Source organism: Callithrix jacchus, chromosome 1, assembly GCF_049354715.1.
Source record: "Callithrix jacchus isolate 240 chromosome 1, calJac240_pri, whole genome shotgun sequence".
NCBI classification, from domain to species: Eukaryota; Metazoa; Chordata; class Mammalia; order Primates; family Cebidae; genus Callithrix; species Callithrix jacchus.
In genome coordinates, this window is record NC_133502.1 from 214,602,107 (window position 1) to 214,622,153 (window position 20,047).

The following is a 20,047-nucleotide window of genomic DNA, read 5'->3' on the forward strand; positions in this document are numbered from 1 at the left end:
ATCATAAAATACAGAGAGAAAAGGTCTGGTGTGCTAGTGGGAAATTAAAATGGATTTAATTGCAAATTAAACATAAAATTATAGAAATTATAAAGGCCTTTTAAATATACACAAATACACAAAGATTCTATAGCTTTTAGTCTAAAGCTTTAGTCATGAGATAAATACAAATTCAGCAGTTTGCAAACAAAAAACCTGTTGAATCCAAACAGTGATTTTTATCTTAATAGAAAAATAACAGCAGATTTAAAGCAAGCAGATAAGAAAATAGAGAAAAAAGGAAAACTTAGGAACTCTACAGTTCACAGGTCAACTTTAATGGTTCTTTTTTCTTAATGTAAATGTGTACAAAGACCATGATACTTCCATTTTACATACCTACGGAATGCTCAGAGAGGTGTATTCTTTTTCCCACTTTTTTTCTTGAAAGGGGGAAGCGAGCTGCAGCCTAAGGTTTTTGTGTGGTGTATCAGTCTGTAATCCCAGCTACTCAGGAGGCTGAGGCAGGAAAATTGCCTAAACCCAGGAGGCAGAGGTTGCAGTGAGCTGAGATCGTGCCATTGCACTCCAGCCCGGGGAACAAGAGGAAAACTCCATCTCAAAAAAAAAAGGAAAAGAAAAAGCAGGCATATTTCTATCTAATGCATCTGGTTCCTACTGCTGTGCCCTAATTCCATTGGCTGCAATTGGACCTCACTAGGCTATACCCAATTGGCTAACAACTTTAAAAACTCTCCTAAATAGGTAAAGGCAGAGGAGAACAAAGGGAAAAGAGGAAGTAACTTGTGGAATGCTGACAAAGCTGAAAACACTTCCAAATAAGAAATAGGAGGAAATTATGATCCAAGACTTGCCTGGGCTTGTCCAGATATGTCAGGGCAAATATCTGAGCTAGAATGTAAGAATCAAAAGCACAGAAGACAGTTCCTTATTATAACTGATCAGCAAAGGTTTTGGGGTAAATTAATTTTTTTAAAAGAAGCTACTGTCTACTCTCTATTCTTTGTTTTTTTGAGACAGAGTTTTACTCTTGTTGCCCAGGCTGTAGTGCAATGGCGCGATCTTGGCTCACCACAACCTCTGCCTCCTGGGTTCAGGCAGTTCTCCTGCCTCAGCCTCCCGAGTAGCTGGGATTACAGGCACACGCTACCATGCCCAGCTAGTTTTTTGTATTTTTAGTAGAGACGGGGTTTCACCATGTTGACCAGGATGGTCTCGATCTCTTGACCTCGTGATCCACCCGCCTCGGCCTCCCAAAGTGCTGGGATTATAGGCGTGAGCCACCGCGCCCGGCCACTGGCTAACTTTTTTTCTATACTACCAAGAAGCATCTAGATCACGCATGCTTGCTCATGCCTATAATCCCAGTGCTTTGGGAGTCCAAGGCAGGAGGATCACTTGAGCCTAGGAGTTGGAGACCAGCCTGGGGAACAGAGGGAGACCCTGTCTCTACAAAAAATGCAAAAATTAGCCAGGCATGATGGCTTGTGCTTATAGTCTTGGCTACTCTGGAGGCTGAGGCAGAAGGATTGCTTGATCCTGAGAGGTAAAGGTTGTAGTTAGCAGTGATTGCATCACTGCCCTCTAGCCTGGGCTATAGAATAAGACACTTCTCAAAAAAGCATCCAGAAATGGAAAAGAGTATTCTGTTCATGATAGGAATAAATGTGAGGCCGTGTGTGTGTGTGTGTGTGTGTGTGTGTGTTTGTGTGTTTATATGATGGCACACAGAAAACGAAATTTACAGAAAACCAAATCTTACTGAAAGACTAAAACTGAAAGGAAAAACACTATATTAATAGGTCAGAAGTCTTCTTTTTTTTTTTGTGAGACGGAGTTTCGATCTTGTTACCCAGGCTGGAGTGCAATGGCGCGATCTTGGCTCACCGCAACCTCCGCCTCCTGGGTTCAGGCAATTCTCCTGCCTCAGCCTCCCGAGTAGCTGGGATTACAAGCACACGCCACCAGGCCCAGCTAATTTTTCTCATATATTTAGTAGAGACGGGGGTTTCACCATGTTGACCTGGATGGTCTCGATCTCTTGACCTTGTGATCCACCCGCCTCGGCCTCCCAAAGTGCTGGGATTACAGGCTTGAGCCACTGCGCCCGGCCAGAAGTCTTCTAATATATAAATTGAATGCAGGGTGTTTTTGTTGTTGTTGTTTTGTTTTTTTTTGAGACGGAGTCTCACTCTATTGCCCTAGCTGGAGTGCAGTGGCATGTTCTTGACTCACAGCAATCTCTGCCACTCAGGTTTAAGCAATTCTGCCTCAGCCTCCTGAGTACCTAGTATTACAGGCGCCTGCCACCGTGCCCAGCTAATTTTTTTGTATTATTAGTATAGACAGGGTATCACCCTCTTGGCCAGGCTGGTCTTGAACTTCTGACCTTGTGATCCACCATCTTGGCCTCCCAAAGTGCTGGGATTACAGGCATGAGTGACCGTGTCTGGCTGAATGCAGTTTTAATTAAAATACTACTAGGAACTTTTTATTGCTAAAATTATGTTCTGATCCTACTGTTTCAAATGAAGAATTTTCCTCAGATAAAAGAAAACCGACAAAAGAGAATGAAGTAGGACTTTCCTTAAGTATGCAGAATACTCTGAAAAACCATTGTAATCAAGTTAATATAGTATTGGCATAGGAATGGACAGATTAGTGAAACAACAGGAATTCTAGAAATAGAGCCCAGTATGCTTAACAATTTAATGTTCAGCAAAGATGATGTTTCAGTTCAGTGAGAAAAGGACAGATTATTTAATAAATGGTATCGGCACATCGGGAGCAAGTAATTTTGTGCCCATCTCATTGTAAACCAAAAGTATCTGAGGCAGGTCTCAATCGATTTAGAAGTTTATTTTGCCAAGGTTAAGGACATGCCCATGACACGGCCTCAGGAGGTCCTGAGAACATGTGCCCCAAGTCACCTAGCTACAGCTTGGTTTTAAATGTTTTAGGCCCCTCAAGACATCAGTCAATACATGTCAGAAGTACCTTCCTTAGGTCTGGAAAGGCAGTAGAACTGGGAGCTGGGGATTGGAGAAAGCACTTCCAAGTTACAGGTAGATTCAGAGTTTCTGCTCCGCAGTTGGTTGAGTTTATCTAAGGACCTGGAGTTAATGGGAGGGAGTGGTTGTGGAGACCAAGATTTTTATTATACAGATGAAGCCTCCAGCAGGTTTTTTTTTTTTGGGGGGGGGTGGGGGAAGGAAGGCAGGAAGGGCGGGAAGAAGGACGGTAGGGAGGAAGGAAAGGATGAAGGAAGGAAGGAATGGAGGAAGTGGGGAGGGAGGGAGGGAAGGGAAGGAAGGAAATCAAGCAATGAGAGAGACATTGCCGACCTGGATCTAGAGGTTTACAAGTTGATTTCTTTTTTTTTTTTGAGAGAAGGAAAGAAAAAAAAAAATAAGTAAAGGAGAGGAAGAAAGAGGGAGAGTAAATGGAAATATTGCTTTATTTTGAAAAAAAATTGGGTATTAATAATGGCCAATCAATGTTTCATTTAAACTTATGGGTAGGCGTGATGTGGTATTGACAAGAATGTATATTTTGTGTATTTGAAGTGGAGAGCTCTATAAATATTTATTAAGTTTACTTGTTCTGGATCTGAGTTCGAGTCCTTGATATTCTTATTAATTTTCTGTCTCATTGAATCTAAGTCTCGTATCTGGGTGTTAGGATCGTTAGCTCTTGTTGTTGCATTGATCCTTTTACCACTATATCTTTGTTGCTTTAAAATCTATTTTATCCGATACGAGAATTGCAACTCCTGCTTTTTATTTATTTATTATTTATTTTTGCTCTCCATTTGGTTGGTACATCTTTCTCCATCCCTTTGTTTTGAGTCTTTGTGTATCCTTGCATGTGAAACAGGTCTGGATGTAACATGCCATTGGGTTTTGGCTGTGTCTTTTGATTGGGGGATTTAGTCAATCTAAATTTAGGGTTACTGCCATTTGATGTTGACCGACTGTTTTATCCATTTGTTGGTGTAAATTCATCTTTATGTTGGTGCTCTTTACTTTTTGGTGTATTTTTAGAAAGGCTAATACTGGTTGTTTCTTTCTGTGTGTAATGCTTCTTTCAGAAGCTCTTGTAAAGCAGGCCTGGTGGTAATAAAATCTCTGAGTTCTTGCTTGTTCATAAAAGATTTTATTTTTCCTTCAGTTGTGAAGCTTAGTTTGGCTGGATATGAAATTCTGGGCTGAAGGTTCTGTTCTTTGAGGATGTTGAATATTGGCCCCCACTCTCTTCTGGCTTGTAGAGTTTCTGCTGAGAGATCTGCTGTAAGTCTGATAGGCTTCCCTTTGTGGGTAACCTGACCTTTCTCTCTGGCTGCCCTTAGTATTTTCTCCTTCGTTTCAACCCTGGTGAATCTAACGATTATGTGCCTTGGGGTTGCTCTTCTTGAGGAATATCTTTGTGGTGTTCTCTGTATTACCTGGGGTTGAATGTTGACCTGCTTTGCTAGTTTAGGAAAATTTTCCTGAATAATATCCTGAAGGGTATTTTCCAGCTTGGATTCATTCTCTCCGTCGCATTCAGGTACACCTATCAAACGTAAATTTGGTCTTTTCACATAGTCCCACATTTCTTGGAGACTTTGCTCATTCCTTTTTATCCTTTTTTCTCTAATCTTTTCTTCACGTTTTATTTCATTAAGTTGGACTTTGACCTCTGATATCCTTTCTTCTGCTTGAACAATTCGAGTGTTTAAACCTGTGCATACTTCTCGGAGTTCCTGTATTGTATTCTTCAGTTCCATTATTTCACTCATACTCCTCTCTAAGTTGTCTATTCTCAATAGGATTTCATCAAACTTTTTTTCAAAGTTCCTAGTTTCTTTACGTTGGGCTACAACATGTTCTTTTAACTCACCGAAGTTTGTTATTATCCATTCCTTGAAGAGTGATTCTGTCATCAGGAGGCGCTGGTTCTCCATCAAGCCTTGTTCCATTGTTGATGTGGAACTGTGACCATCTTTAGAGGGAGAGGCGTTCTGACTTTGAGTATTCTCAGCTTTTTTACGCTGGTTTCTTCCCGTCATTGTAAATTTATCCTCCTGTCGTCTTTGAAATTACCAACTTTCAGATTAGGTCTCTTGAGTGGTCGTCCAGGTTGTTAGTTCCCAGGGCCAGAGCAGCGGCATTAAAACTGATGGTGCTTTTCTGCCCAGGATTCTCCTGTCTGGCTTCCTTCTTGTGTCCGTAATAGGCGACTCTGCCTTCCCGGGGCTCCAAACCTCAGTCAGAAGGGGAACCGGTCCCGTTTACTCTGCGCCGAGCGCTGCCACGCCGAGGTGCCGTCACAGCTGCTGCGTGGGCTCTGGTGTCCTGCTGGGGACCCGTGCAGGTCCTCCGAACCTGTTTACTCTGCTCCGAGAGCTGCCGTGCCGAGGTGCCAGCGGAACCGCTGCGCCGGCCACGAGAGTCGCACTGGCCACCCGTGTGTTTCCTCCACTGGGGGATCTTCTGCTCCGTGAGCAACCAGACTTTGTCTGAAAGTGTGGCGTCCTCTAGTTCTCCGCGCCTTCCCTGAGAGCTGCAATCCCGGGTTGTTAGCGATCGGCCATCTTGGATCGTTCCTCCCTCTCCAGCAGGTTTTAGAGAGAATAGTCGAAGGTCTCTTTTAATGGTAATGCTGGTTAGCTGTGCCTGAATTCCAGTGGGAGGAGGGTATAATGAGGCATGTCTGACTACCCATTCCCATTATGGCCTGAACTCAGGTTAACTCTGGAATGCCCTTGCCAAGAGGAGGGGGAGGGGTTCATTCAGTTAGTTGTGGGGCTTAGAATTTTGTTTTTGGTTTACATTATGATGTAGATAAAAATAAATATCCAAACAAGATTTTTTAAAAAAATTCAGATGGATAAAAAAACTTAAATGTACTGTAAAATAATGTTTAAATTAAGATAAAGGCCTTTGTATACTTCTTTTTTTTTTTGAGACGGAGTTTCGCTCTTGTTACCCAGGCTGGAGTACAATGGGCGCGATCTCGGCTCACCGCAACCTCCGCCTCTTGGGTTCAGGCAATTCTCCTGCCTCAGCCTCCTGAGTAGCTGGGATTACAGGCACGCGCCACCATGCCCAGCTAATTTTTTGTAATTTTAGTAGAGACGGGGTTTCACCATGTTGACCAGATGGTCTCGATCTCTTGACCTCATGATCCACTTGCCTCGGCCTCCCAAAGTGCTGGGATTACAGGCATGAGCCACCGCATCCGGCCTTTTTTTAAAAGTTTTAAATAACGATCATAGGTTCTGTCCTATTAAAGAACTCTTTACAAATTGACATGGCAAAGACATGATAGAAACAGAAGGGCAAAAGATAGGATTAGACAGTTCACTGAAAGAAGAAATCCATATGGCCAGTAAACATGACGACATGTTCAATACAGAAAATAGTACTCAGAGGAATACAAATGAAGATGATACCTATCAATAAGACTTGGAAAAGTGTGTGTGTATATGTGTATGTGTGTGTATATATGTGTGTGTGTGTGTGTGTGTGTATATATATTATTGCTGATGGAGATGTAAGGAAAAGAGTACTCATACATTAGAGAGATTGGAATTATTATCACTTTGGGAAGTAATTCATATCAGCTATTAAAATAAAAATATGAATACCTTTGACCCATCAATCTCACCCTGAGGAATCTATTCATGGCAATAAAACACTTGCCATGCATAGAGTCCATGCTTGAGAGTCTACATTCAGTTGGTCAGAGGGTCTACTGCAGTGTTGTTGTAGCATTATTTCTGGTGCCAAAAACATGGAAAGAGAATGTGCATTTTTTTTTTCCCAAGCCAAACTGTATCCAGCTTTATTAAGGATACTTTCCATAAACAATCATGGTATTTCAGGCAGGACATGGGCACACAATCATTAACAGTGTACAACAACTTTCAAACTCCCTTCTTTGATGGACTACCAAATATCAGAACGCCACTATAAAACCCAATGAAATCTTCATCTGATGCTCTGAACAGGGAAAGTTTAGAGGGAGGGTTGACGTTTCACATTTAGCATGTTGTTTAACTTTTCACGAGCCGACCCTGACTTTCAAGAAGTGAAATGAAAATGGCAGAATTTATCTGAAGATCCACAATCTAGAAATGAAATCACTGCTCTTTTGACAGGTACCGTCTCAGTGGCATCACTGGCAAGTCCAGATTGCCTGACACACTGGTAACCAGTGACTGGGGTCAGGTCACAACAGATGTCTGGGCTTAAGGGAGTTAAGTCTATGCTGAAAGACGGAAAGGGAGAAGAGGACATAAAAGCAAATTTGTTTTTTCATACCACAAGGCTTTTCTGTGCCAAGGTGGCCATGTGTGTCAAAGTCAGGGAATCCCTCCTCCTGGGAGCCAAGAGCTAGTCTCTCAAAACTAGAAGGGAAAGTGGTTTTCCCACATCAATCCAGCTTTGGAGACATTCTATTAGTGACATATGCCCCTAAAACAACAATGAAGTGTTCTGTGTGCTAACAACATAGCTTAAAAAAAAAGTAAAACAAATTTCTGTATTTTTATAAAACTTGATAAAAAATAGTATTTCAAACTGTACAGCCACCAAAAGTACACAGTTATCAAAAATGCACACACTTCACTTGGCATCTCCAGCGCCTTCGGCTTTCTGTGCCTGGTCTGTTTTGGCATCTCCGTTTCCTGCAGGGTTATTCCCTTCCTTGCCAGAATCAGCTTTTCCCTCTTTCCCTTTGGGTACCTTCTCTCCCTTCTTTGCAGGGGCCTTTTTAGGCTTGGGCTCCGGCTTTGGAGGAGCAGGTTTAGCAGACAACCTCACGGATCTTCTCTGTAGTTCATCCTTCACCTTGGCTTTATCTCCTTTAGCATCCTCTTCAGCCTTTCTCTTGGGCATGGTGGCGTTGGCGGTGGGACATAGGCGCTAGGCGCAGGATGCAGCGGCACATGGGCTTCGGTCGGTCCAGGGGTCGTTCTCACCTCCTTTTCTTCACAGTGCTCCAAGAATGTCCATTGTTAAGAGAATAGTTGGATAGCTTTGATACAGTCAGACTCTGGGATAATATGCAGCCAGTAAAAGAATGAATTTAGAGCTTAATCAGCTGACTTTTGTGAGTAACTGAATGAGAAAAGCAAGGCAAGAAAAGCACGTTTCATATGATTCTGACTTTGCAATTGTTAACAAAAAGAAACCCTGTAATTTATTTGAAGAGAGTTATTCTGAACCAAATATGAGTGACCAATGGCCTGTGACACAGCCCTCAGGAGATCCTGAGAACATGTATGCAAGGTGAACAGGTCCCAGCCCAGTTTTATACATTAAAATGTCTCTCTTTAGGGAGACATGAGACATCAGTCAAATACATGTAAGATGTACATTGGTTCTGTCCAGAAAGATGGGACAGCTTTAAGTGGGGGCTTCCAGGTTATATGTACATATAAAAATTTTCTGATTGGCAACTGGTTGATTTATTATCAATAGAAAGGAATGTCTGTTATGATAAGTGGTTGTGGATACCAAAGTTTTATCATGCAGATGAAGCCTCCAGGATCAGGCTTCAGAGAGAATAGATTGAAAATGTTTTTTCTTTCTTTATTTTTTTTTTTTTGAGACTGAGTCTCTTTCTGTTTCGACTGGAGTGCACTGGCGTGATCTTGGCTCACTGCCACCTTTACCTCCCAGGCTCAAGCGATCCTTCCACCTCAGTCTCCCAAGTAGCTGGGACTACAGTCAGGTACCACCATCTGGCTAATTTTTTCTTTTTGTAGAGACGGGGTTTCACCATGTTGCCTAGGCTGGTCTCAAACTCCTGGGCTCAAGGGATCTGCCCTTCTCAGCCTTCCAAAGTGCTGGGATTATAGGCATGAACCACTGCACCCAGCAGAAAATGTTTCTCAAACTTAAGTTCTGTGTTGATGTTTAAAGCTGGTTGGCTTTTCCTGAATTCCAAAAGGGAGAGGATACAGGGAGGCATGTCTAACCACTCCTTCCTGTCATGGCCTGAACCAGTTTTTCAGGTTAACTTGAAATGCCCTTGCTGAGAGAGAGAAGGGTTCCATTCAGATGGTCAGGCGGTGGGCTTAGAATTTTACTTATGGTTCACATGAAACAAGTGTTAAGAAACCAACATATAGTCTGGGTGCAGTGGCTCACATCTGTAATCCCAGCATTTTGGGAGGCTGAGGTCAGGAGTTCGAGACCAACGTGACCAACACGGAGAAACCCTGTCTCTACTAAAAATACAAAATTAGCCGGGTGTGGTGGCACAGGCCTTTAACCCCAGCAATTTGGGAGGCTAAGGCAGGAGAATGGCTTGAACCTGGGAGGCGGAGGTTGTGGTGAGCTGAGATCACGCCATTGCACTCCAGCCTGGGCAACAAGAGCAAAAACTCCATCTCAAAAAAAAAAACAAAAAAAACCCCAACATATATAGGTGAATATATATACATATATATCAGAAGGACTTAGAATACAGAAGAACATGTACTAGGGAGTTAATCTGGTTGAGTAATAAGATGAGTGAAGGAAGAAGGGAATGAGGGAGGCAAGCCACAATATAAAGATGCACTAAAAACAAGGCAATTATATGACCCTATTTATGTCGTTAATGTGTGTTAGATGTACACACACCCCTCTTCATTTTCCATTTGTAATTCTTTCCTGTTAAGTACCGTTAGTTTTTTTGTTTGTTTTTGAGGAAGCTGCATGGCATTTTGGTTACTCCAGACCGCTAAAGTACTTAATTGACTAGTCTCTTACCGGAAGAAAGAGGTAAAGTGTGGTTGTGGTGGTACCTAAAAATCAGTGAATTATTACATATGTAAGCACCTGAAAAGTGAAAGTGCTTTTCTGTCATAAAATATTCTCATATTTTTATTTCTTTTTAGGATTTAATGAAGACACTCCGCAAAGAAACGGATTTGAAACAAATACAGACCTTGATACAGGGAACTCAAACACGACTCAAATATTCACAAAGTGAACTAGAGACAATTAAAAAGAAGCACCTTGTTGCTTTTTACCGGGTAATTTAGACTTACATAAAATATGATGGGCATTTGACCCAGAACATAGAATTTCAGGAATTAGATTTATATAGCTCCATGTAATTTTTAGATACTCTTATTTTTTTTAAGACAGTTTCACTCTGTCACCCAGGCTGGAGTGCAGTGGCTCTATCTCTGCTCGCTGTAACCTCCGTCTCCCAGATTCAAGTGATTCTCCTGCCTCAGCCTCCTGAGTAGCTGGGATTACAGGCATGTGCCACCACGCCCAGCTAATTTTTGTATTTTTAGTAGAGACAGGGTTTCACCATGTTGGCTAGGCTGGTCTCAAACTCCTGAGCTCAGGTGATCCAAAGTGCTGGGATTATAGGCGTGAACCACTGCACCTGGCCAATTTTAGATACTTTATCCCATGATTAAGATTATATTATAGTCCCTTAATTATTTTCCGAGGTATTTAATCTTTTATCCAACTGAATTCATCTTATAGATTCGTCTTTTATTCTAAAAGACACCTATCACATTTTTGGCTTCACTATATAAAGCTAAAATAGCCGTGCTAAAAAAATTTTTCTCTTCTGTTATTAGGAACAATCTCAGCTGCAAAGTGAACTACTAAATACTGAATCTCAGTGTATTATGTTGCATGAAGGCATCAAAGAACGACAACGACGAATTAAAGAATTTCAAGAAAAAATAGATAAGGTCAAGAATGTTATACTTATACATAAATGGTATATATAGTTACAGACCAGATTCTAGATTTAGGGCTTCTTATGCTAAAGCAAAAGTTGACAGGAAACAGTGCCCTATCAGAAACAACAATGTTATAAGCTAAGTTTTATTAGTTTGCCAAATTAATTTTTTTGTTTTTTTGATAACCTCTATTACTCAAAGAGGCAATGACCTGTGCCTATTCTCCTCTGCACTCCAACCCCTCCTTGCCCATTGTAAAAAAATTATAGTCTCTTTCTTTTCTTCCACTTCCCTAATACTGTGAGAGAAAGAACTGTGATTCAGCTTATCTTTTAAGGTTATTTATTCATTCAGCAGTATTTAAAAAAAAAAATCTATTCTGTAGCAGGCACAGTACTTGGCTCTAGGACAATAAAAATTTGGTCATCTAACTTCTGCTTAAGAAGGGACGGAAACTTTCTGATTTAATTTTACACATTGCTTTTAGGCTTTTAGACCTTTATCACATGATTTAGAATCACACTTATGTTACTTCCTAATTAGTTATGTCTCTTCCAGGTTAAATATTCGTAATTTCTTTACTTATTTCACATTACCATGTATTTAAGACCAGCTCTGGTAACCATCCTCTGGATGTTTGTCAATGCCTCAGAACAGAGCATGATGTCAAGATATTGTCTGACCAGTACAGCATGCTGTGGGGCTTTATGTACAGAACTAACTTTCCATGATTTGGATTATCCAGTCATCTAATTATAACTTACTACTGCACTAATCGTATCACATTCATATTTAATGTATATTTAACTAAAATTTTAACATGCTTAAAATGTCCTATTGTTAAAATAGACTTCTCTCATCCTATAATTATACATAAAAAAAATCAGAGCTTTAAAACATTGAGGTTAAATTTTACTTTGTTGAATTTCCCCATTCTAGTTTTCCCAAATCTTTTTCATTCTTAATTCTATGCCAAATTCCACTCGTTATTATACTGGCAAAGGTGCTATTGTATTACTCATACATAAAGAATCTTTTCTTTATTTGTGTAGAATATTTTGGTGGGTCTAAAGTAAATGGAATTCTTCCACTTTTATACTAAATACTCATAAATCCAAAACACTTAATAAGCCCAGTTATGAGCTTTCTTAGTTTTTTTTAATAAGATATTTGAAAGTAGATGGAATTATGGAATTAAAGGAGGAGAAAGTACTGGCTTTTCAGAATACAGTAATGCTTGGTGGGATTAGTTTTTGGCCTCATTCAGGAAAATCTTGGAGGGAAAAACTTTTATTTAAGATGATATATTTCTTTAAATTGCTTATTACATCAGTTGTTTTAAAATAATTTAAAAGGTAGAAGATGATATTTTCCAACACTTCTGTGAAGAAATTGGCGTGGAAAATATTCGTGAATTTGAGAATAAACATGTTAAACAGCAACAAGAAATTGATCAAAAAAGGTATTTTTATAAAAATATGTTGGTAAGATGCTTACATATGTATAAAAATAGCTATATTTCATAATTTAGAGGAATTATGCCTGAGTTTTATTTCATCAAGAAATAGCTGGTAAAAATGTATATTCTTACAAAGAGATCTAATTTTTTTGTTCCATAATTTTTTAGAGAAAGTACAAATACACAGAATAAGAGAATAGGGGCATAATTACACACATACTAGTTATTAAAATAATAAGACAATAATTTGCTTGTCTGTAAATATTGATATAGGTAGATGAAATTGGTCATTTTCAAGAAATAATATATTACCAAAAATTGTCTCAAACAAGATAGAAAATTCTAAGATGGCCAGTTGCAATAGGAAGAGAAAGTAAAAAGGCTTCCTACTTACCCCATTGCCAAATGCACCAGATACATATAGCTTCACAGGTGGATTATCCCAGCAAACTTTAAAGGTACATGTAACCTCAGTGTTTAATTTTTAAACAGATGTTCAATATTAAGACTATTTCAAGGCTGGGTACAGTGGCTTACACCTATCATCCCAGCACTTTGGGAGGCCGAGGCGGGTGGATCACGCGGTCAAGAGATTGAGACCATCTGGTCAACAAGGTGAAACCCCGTCTCTACTAAAAATACAAAAATTTGCTGGGCATGGTGGCGCACGCCTGTAGTCTTAGCTACTCGGGAGGCTGAGGCAGGAGAATTGCTTGAACCCAGGAGGCGGAGGTTGCAGTGAGCCGAGATCGTGCCCTTGCACTCCAGCCTGGGTAACAACAGCGAAACTCCGTCTCAAAAAAAAAAAAAAACTTTCAGGCTGGGCATGGTGGCTGACGTGTGTAATCCCAGCACTTTGGGAAGGCAAGGTGGGCGGATCACCTGAGATCAGCAGTTCAAGATAAGTCTGGCCAACATGGTGAAACCTCATCTCTACTAAAAACACAAAAATTAGCCAGGTGTGGTGGTGGATACCTGTCATCTCAGCTACTTAGTAGGCTGAGACAGGAGAATCTCACTTGAACCTGGGAGGCAGAGTTTGCAGTAAGCTGAGATTGCGCCATTGCACTGCAGCCTGGGAAACAGCAAGACTTCATCTTCAAAAAAAAAAAAATTGATTCCAAAATTCAAATACATTACATATACAATAAGAAACTATAAATCAATCTCACCTACAAATAACCAAGTAAAACAAGGTTAAATGCAAATCAGCAGTACAACAACAAAATAAAGTATCATTATCTAGTGGGCTTTATATCAGAACTATAAGGATAGTTCTGTATTAGGAAATCTATTGTAATTAAGCATATTAAGGATCAGAGAAGAAAAATCATGATTAAGGATGATGAAGAAACACTTGACAAAATTTAACATTCATTCTTGATTGAATATTCTTAGGATGTGAATACTTATCTATGATGTGAAAAAATAATCTGAGAAATTAGCATTGTGGTTTCATGATTTCACTTCCTAGTGTCAGAAATTAGAGATACTTCGTATCATTAGTATCTAATATTCTTCTAGAGATACTAGTCAATAAAGTTAGACAAGAAAAGTAAAGTATACAAATTTCGCAGTGATATCACCCAAATGGTAGAACAGAAGCAATCTGGCTTTACTGCCCCCTAGAGAAAACCAAAACAAATACACAGTGCTGAGATTGTCATCAGCAATATCCCAGAATTCAAAAACAAGAATGAGACAGTTCCTGAAGCCACAGAGAAGTGAAAAATCTTGCAGATAGTAAGAGAGTTGGGCTTTTATATCTGTGGTGCTCTTCTCCCAATATATCAGGCACTATGTGTGCAGAAAAATTTCCCCTGAGTCTTGGTTACTACCCTGGAAACAGTGAGATCAAGGTGGACAACCAGCTTCCTTACCATGGGGTCCCTGCCAGGGGACCTCCCTGCCTCAGCCCATAGGAAGCATCACGAGTACCTGAAGGGGAAAAAATTCCTGTAGAGAGACAGAGACAAAGCAGGGAATCAGAACTACCATCCCCAGTCCAGGAAACACTGCCGTGTTACTTAGTCAAAGGAGACACCATATCAGAGTGGCTGTTCAGCAGTGCCAACCAGTAGGAGGTACGTTCCATAAGTCCCTGGGCTCCAGCCTGTAGCCAGCCTTCCCAAACTGTCAGGATATCCCCTTTGGGACTTCCCCCATGCAAGATAAGCAAGTAGGCAGTGACCCTATCAGAGGGGGAAAATAAAAAGGTACCTAAGAGGTATATTGCAAATAAATTTCTAAGCAATCATAACCAATAAAAAAACAAGTTGGACAGATAATCCTTTAATGTTAAGACATACATCCACAAAAAACAATAGCAAACAGGGAACCATGACCTCCCAAAACAGACAAAGCAAGGAGCCATTAACTGAGACTGATAGGCAAGCTCTCTGATCAAGAACTCAAAATAGAAGTTTTAAGGAAACTCGGTGATCTCCAAAATAACAGAAAAGCAACTCAGAAATTTATCAGAGAAGCTTAACGAAGAAATTGAAATGCTGGAACTGAGAAATATATTTGCTGAACTGGAAAATTCATTAGAGGCTGTCAACAGCAGAATGGATGAAGCAGAGGAAACAATCAATGGGCTTCAAGACAGCTATAGGAAAAGAGATAAAAAAATGAATGAAGAATGCCTACAAGATATAGAAAATTATCTCAGAAGAGCAAATCTAAGAAGTATTTGTGGATTGCTGGCAAGATGGCTGAACAGGAACAGCTCTGGTCTGCAGCTTGCAGCAAGATCACTGAAGAAGGTGGGTAATTCTGCATTTCTAACTGAGGTACCCGGTTCATCTCACTGGGACTGGTTGAACAGTGGGTACAGCCAACCTCTTCAGCTGAAGAGGGCAAGCTGAAGCAGGATGAGGTGTTGCCTCACCCAAGAAGTGCAAGGGGTTGGGAACCTCCCTCTCCTAGCCAAGGGAAGCCCTGAGGGTCTAAGTCTTGAGGGACTGTGCCGTGAGGGACGGTGCATTCCGGCCCAGATACTGTGCTTTTCCAAGTCTTTGCAACCCACAAACCAGGAGATTCCCTCCAGTGCCTACACCCCAGGGCTCTGGGTTTCAAGCACAAAACTAGATGGCTGTTTGGGCAGACACCGAGCTAGCTGCAGGAGTTGTTTTTTCATACCCCAGTGGTGCCTGGAATGCCAGTGAGAACAGTTTACTCCCCTGGAAAGGGGGCTGAAGCCAGGGAGCCAAGTCATCTGATTTGGCAGATCCCACCCCCACAGAGCCCAGCAAGCTAAGATCCACCGGCTTGAAATTCTTGCTGCCAGCACAGAAGTCTGAGGTTGCCTTGGGGATGCTCAAGCTTGGTGGTGGGAGGGGCATCTGCCATTGATGAGGCTTAGGGAGGCAGTTTTACCCTCACAGTGTAAACAAAGCTGCTTGGAAGATCAAACTGGGCAGAACCCATCACAGCTCAGCAAGGCCGCTATGGCTAAGACTGCCTCTCTAGCATCCTCCTCTCGGGGCAAGGCATCTCTGAGAAAAAAAGGCAGCAGCTCTGGTCAGGGGCTTATAGATAAAACTCCCATCTCTCTGGGACAGAGTACCTGGGGGAAGGGGCAACTGTGGATGCAACTTCAGCAGATTTAGACATCCCTGCCTGACAGCTCTGAAGAAAGCGGATCTCCCACCACAGCATTCCAGCTCTGTTCAGGGTCAGAGTGCCTCAAGTGGGTCCCTAGCCCCTATGTCTCCTCATTGGGAGACACCTCCCAGTAGTTGCTGACAGACATATCATACAGGAGTGCTCCAGCTGGCATCTGGCAGGTGCACCTCTGGGACAAAGCTTCCAGAGGAAGGAACAGGCAGCAATGTTTGCTGTTCTGCAGCCTCCACTGGTGATAAGCAAACAGGGTCTGGAGTGGACCTCCAGCAAACTCCAGGAGACCTGCAGCAGAGGGGCCTGTTTGAAGGAAAACTGACAAATAGGAATGGCATCAACATCACCAAAAAGGACGTCCACTTAGAGACCCCATCCAAAGGCCACCAACATCAAAGACCAAAGGTGGATAAAGCCACAAAGATGGGGAGAAACCAGCACAAAAAGGCAGAAAATTCCCAAAACCAGAATGATTCTTCTCCTGCAAAGTGTCACAACTTCTCACCAGCAAGGTAACAAAACTGGACGGAAAACAGTTATTTGAAAAAATTGACTAATAAGAATAAACACATAAAATTATAATTTAAAGAAAAAGAGAAGAGGAAACCTGTAGAGTATTAAAGATTTAAGAAACATATCACCCATATGCAAGGTGTAGATCCTGATTCAAACAACCAATTTTTATTTTTTTAAAACATTTTCTTTTGAGATGCAGTTTTGCTCTGTCACCCAGGTTGGAGTGCAGTGGCGAGATCTCGACTCACTGTAACCTCTGTCTCCCGGGTTCAAGTGGTTCTCCTGCCTCAACTTCCCGAGTACCTGGGACTGCAGGCGCATGCCACCAAGTCCAGCTAATTTTTGTATTTTTAGTACAAGTGGGGTTTTACCATATTAGTTAGTCTGGTCTCAAACTCCTGACCTCAAGTGATCTGCCCACCTTGGCCTCCCAAAGTGCTGGGATTACAGGCATGAGCCACCATGCCCAGCCTAAAAGAATTTTTAAAAGGAAATTTGGCAATGACAGCAATTTGATATTAAGGAATTATATTTTAGCCATAAGGTTATGAGTTAAAAGTCATTTCACTTCTAGGGATACATACAATAGTATTTACAAAGGAAATTACATCATGTCTAGAACTTGCTTCAAATAAGCCAGTGGTTAGAGAGGCTACTGGTGGAGTTAAAGATGAAACAAGGGCTGGGCGCGGTGACTCACGCCTGTAATCCTAGCACTTAGGAGGCCAAGGCAGGAGGATCGGAGTTTAAGACCAGCCTGGCCATCATGGTGAAACCCCATCTAAAAAAAAAAAAAGTAGATGAAACAAGAATGACCATGAATTGATAATTATTAAGTTGGGTGATAGCTACTTGAGGGTTCCCTATAGTGTTTCTTTTACTTTTTGTTTGAAATTTCCCATAAGAAAAAGTTGGAATAAAAGTTTTCTGCTTATACTTTTTATGCTTGACTTTATTATACTAGATTAGAATTTGAAAAACAAAAAACTCGGCTTAATATTCAACTTGAGTATAGTCGCAATCAGCTTAAGAAGAAACTGAATAAGATCAACGCATTAAAAGAAACTATCCAGAAAGGTAGAGAAGACATTGATCACCTAAAGAAGGTAATTAATAATGGGTGGCTGAAGTGCCTCTATTGAAATTATGACTTCCTTCATGTAGTAAACCTTTTGTGAGCTCCTGCAGGGTCCTGTTAGTAGTGATCAAAGGGGTTGGGGGCAGAATTAAGAAATACTTAAAGTAAAATCAAAAGAGCTATATGAATTACTGGATATCAACATGAGAGGAAGGGCAAGGGGGTGCCACAGATGACTCCTTAGTTCTAACTTGGGCGATTGGTGAATGGGAGCAGCAGGTTACGGAGAGAAAATTCTGGACCTGTGGAGGTTGAGTTGCCTGTGTAATGTCTAGATGGTAATTTCCAGCAGGCTATTAAAGAGTAGATAATGGAGAAGTCTAGGCTGGAGATACAAATTTGGGAGTTGCTGGTTAATGGTAGTAAACTGAAACCACATGAGAATGGTTGAGACTTTCTAGCAGGGAGTTAGGCAGTGAAGAGCAGTGGAGCAGCTATGGGATCCGGAAGGTGGTCACTTCGCTTATGAGGAGAGCCAGAAGAGGTGGCATCACAGAAGCCCAAGTTTCAGGAAGGAGGAAATGATCAAGGCTGTCAAAAACCTAAAAGACTGGAAAATGTCTGTTTAATTGCCAATTAGAGATAATAATAGTAAAAACACTGTCATTGGAGATTGGGAACAGAAGTCAGATGGCAGTGAGCTGAGGAATGAATCCAAAATGAAGGACAAAAAAAAAATCTAAAAACAAAAACAAAATGAAGGACAAAGGCAGGTAATGATCATCAATTTCTAAAAAGTATAGAATGAGAGTGAGTCACAGTCCATGACAGAGGGTCAAGTAGCACATACCGTTCATCTTGGGATTAATGGTTTGGTGTTATTGATAAGATCATAGAATTACCTTATTAATATAAAAAATGGTAAATCTACAATGCAAATCCTCTCTGTTCAGGCTGAAGAAAACTGTCTGCAAATAGTGGATGAACTCATGGCAAAGCAGCAGCAACTTAAGGACATATGTGTCACTCAGAACTCCAATGCTGAGAAAGTTCAAACTCAAATTGAAGAGGAACGGAAGAGGTTTCTGGCTGTTGATAGGTAATCGAGACTTCATCAGTTTGAAAGGCCTAGTCAGAGTGTTAAACATGGACACCATCTATCTGAAATGTACTAAATGAGTTGCATTTGTCTATGTGCCCTTTGTTGCTCTTGGTCTCACATCACACCCTTCATTCTCATTTTTTTTCCAAACATTCTAAACCAGGAGAGGTGGCTAGTTTAGAACAAATAATGCCTCAGCCTCCTGAGTAGCTGGCATTATAAGCCCATAGTACCGTGCCCAGCTATTTTGTGTGTGTGTGTGTTTCTCTTTTAGTAGAGACAGGGTTTCACCATGTTGGCCAGGCTGGTCTCAAACTCCTGACCTTAAGTTATCTGCTCACCTCCCAAAGTGCTGGGATTACAGGCATGAACCACTGCTCCTGGCCTAGAGAAAATAGTTCTTCTTGTTAGATGAAAACATGAACCTGCATAGAGTCCCTTATCCTAAGTCTGCCTTGACATTGGTGTCTTCCTGTTGTACAGAGATTCCCTCTACTCTGTGCAAGAAAGCGTAGAGGGTAAGGAGATAGAATTTGGAGCCACAATTTCTGGTTTTATATCCCAGCTCTGCTGTTTACATATGATACCTTAATTTCCTCATCAGGAAACCATCCACAGGATGAACCCATGTTTCTTACCCATATATTAGATACCTCATCAGGAAATTAAGGTATCATATGTATCTACCTCACAGAATTGCTGTATTACATGTGTTAATAATATTCATACGCACGTACACTAGTACCTGGCACAAGATCAGCATGTGTGTTTGCCATGATGATGGTGACGACACTTTTACTGGCTTGTACCAGAATGACACCTGCTTTCCTGCCATGCATCATGATTTACACAACCATGACTGATTAGACAATATTAGTTCTCTGTTTTCGCTCAGCCTTTTGGCATTCTACAATTTTTCTCGCTGTCCAAAGACCTTCAGTGTTTTAAGATACAGCCAGAAAGCTGTCTAAGATTTTGGAGTGGAATTAAAGTGCGTTGACTCTTGCTTTTTAAAAACTCTTGTATTTTGTGTAAATAGAACACATTCCTCTGTTTTTTTTAAAGAGATGTCTTGTTATGTTGGTCTCAAAACTTCTGGGCTCAAGTGATCCTCTTGCCTCGGCCTCCCAAAGTGCTGGATTACAGGCGTGAGCCACCACAATCAGCCCAAACAGGATACTTTCTTTTTCTCTTAATATTCTTGAAAAATACATAGTTCTTTTTTTCTTCTTTATTATTTTTGTTTGTCCTCTTTCTAGGTCTTTTAACAAAACCCACATGATTTCAATTAGTAAGACCCAAGCCCTCATTTTCAGATAGAAGGCATTACTATGTTAGTGGTGGTGGTAGTAAGGTGTGTATGACGTACCCGGCAAGGGATTTCTTTTGCTAAGAGACTATTTATCTTGATTTGAGGTTCTAAAATGTAGAGCTTATATTTGAGAATTGCAGCTTGAAAAATTATACAGATTTAAAAATAAAGTAACTAGGAAAACACTGTCTTTGGTAACCTTGATTAAATCAGTAACCCTTATTAGTGGAAAATGCTCCCTCAGATTAACTAAGTATATTCATGGCCTTTCT

At 40.9% G+C, this 20,047-nt stretch overlaps 1 protein-coding gene and 1 pseudogene across 2 annotated transcripts in view; one reads left to right on the forward strand and one right to left on the reverse strand.

Annotated features, from left to right (window-relative positions):
- Positions 1-20,047, forward strand: part of SMC1B (structural maintenance of chromosomes 1B) — a 90,241-nt gene that overhangs the window by 54,536 nt on the left and 15,658 nt on the right. For both annotated transcript variants that reach the window (XM_017964134.4, XM_035273367.3), the window contains exons 13-17: positions 9,875-10,012; positions 10,580-10,696; positions 12,043-12,149; positions 17,248-17,389; positions 18,315-18,460. In XM_017964134.4, coding sequence (XP_017819623.2) covers positions 9,875-10,012; positions 10,580-10,696; positions 12,043-12,149; positions 17,248-17,389; positions 18,315-18,460 — 650 coding nt within the window. The remainder of the gene's footprint in view (positions 1-9,874; positions 10,013-10,579; positions 10,697-12,042; positions 12,150-17,247; positions 17,390-18,314; positions 18,461-20,047) is intronic.
- Positions 7,531-7,912, reverse strand: LOC108588177 (non-histone chromosomal protein HMG-17 pseudogene; annotated as a pseudogene).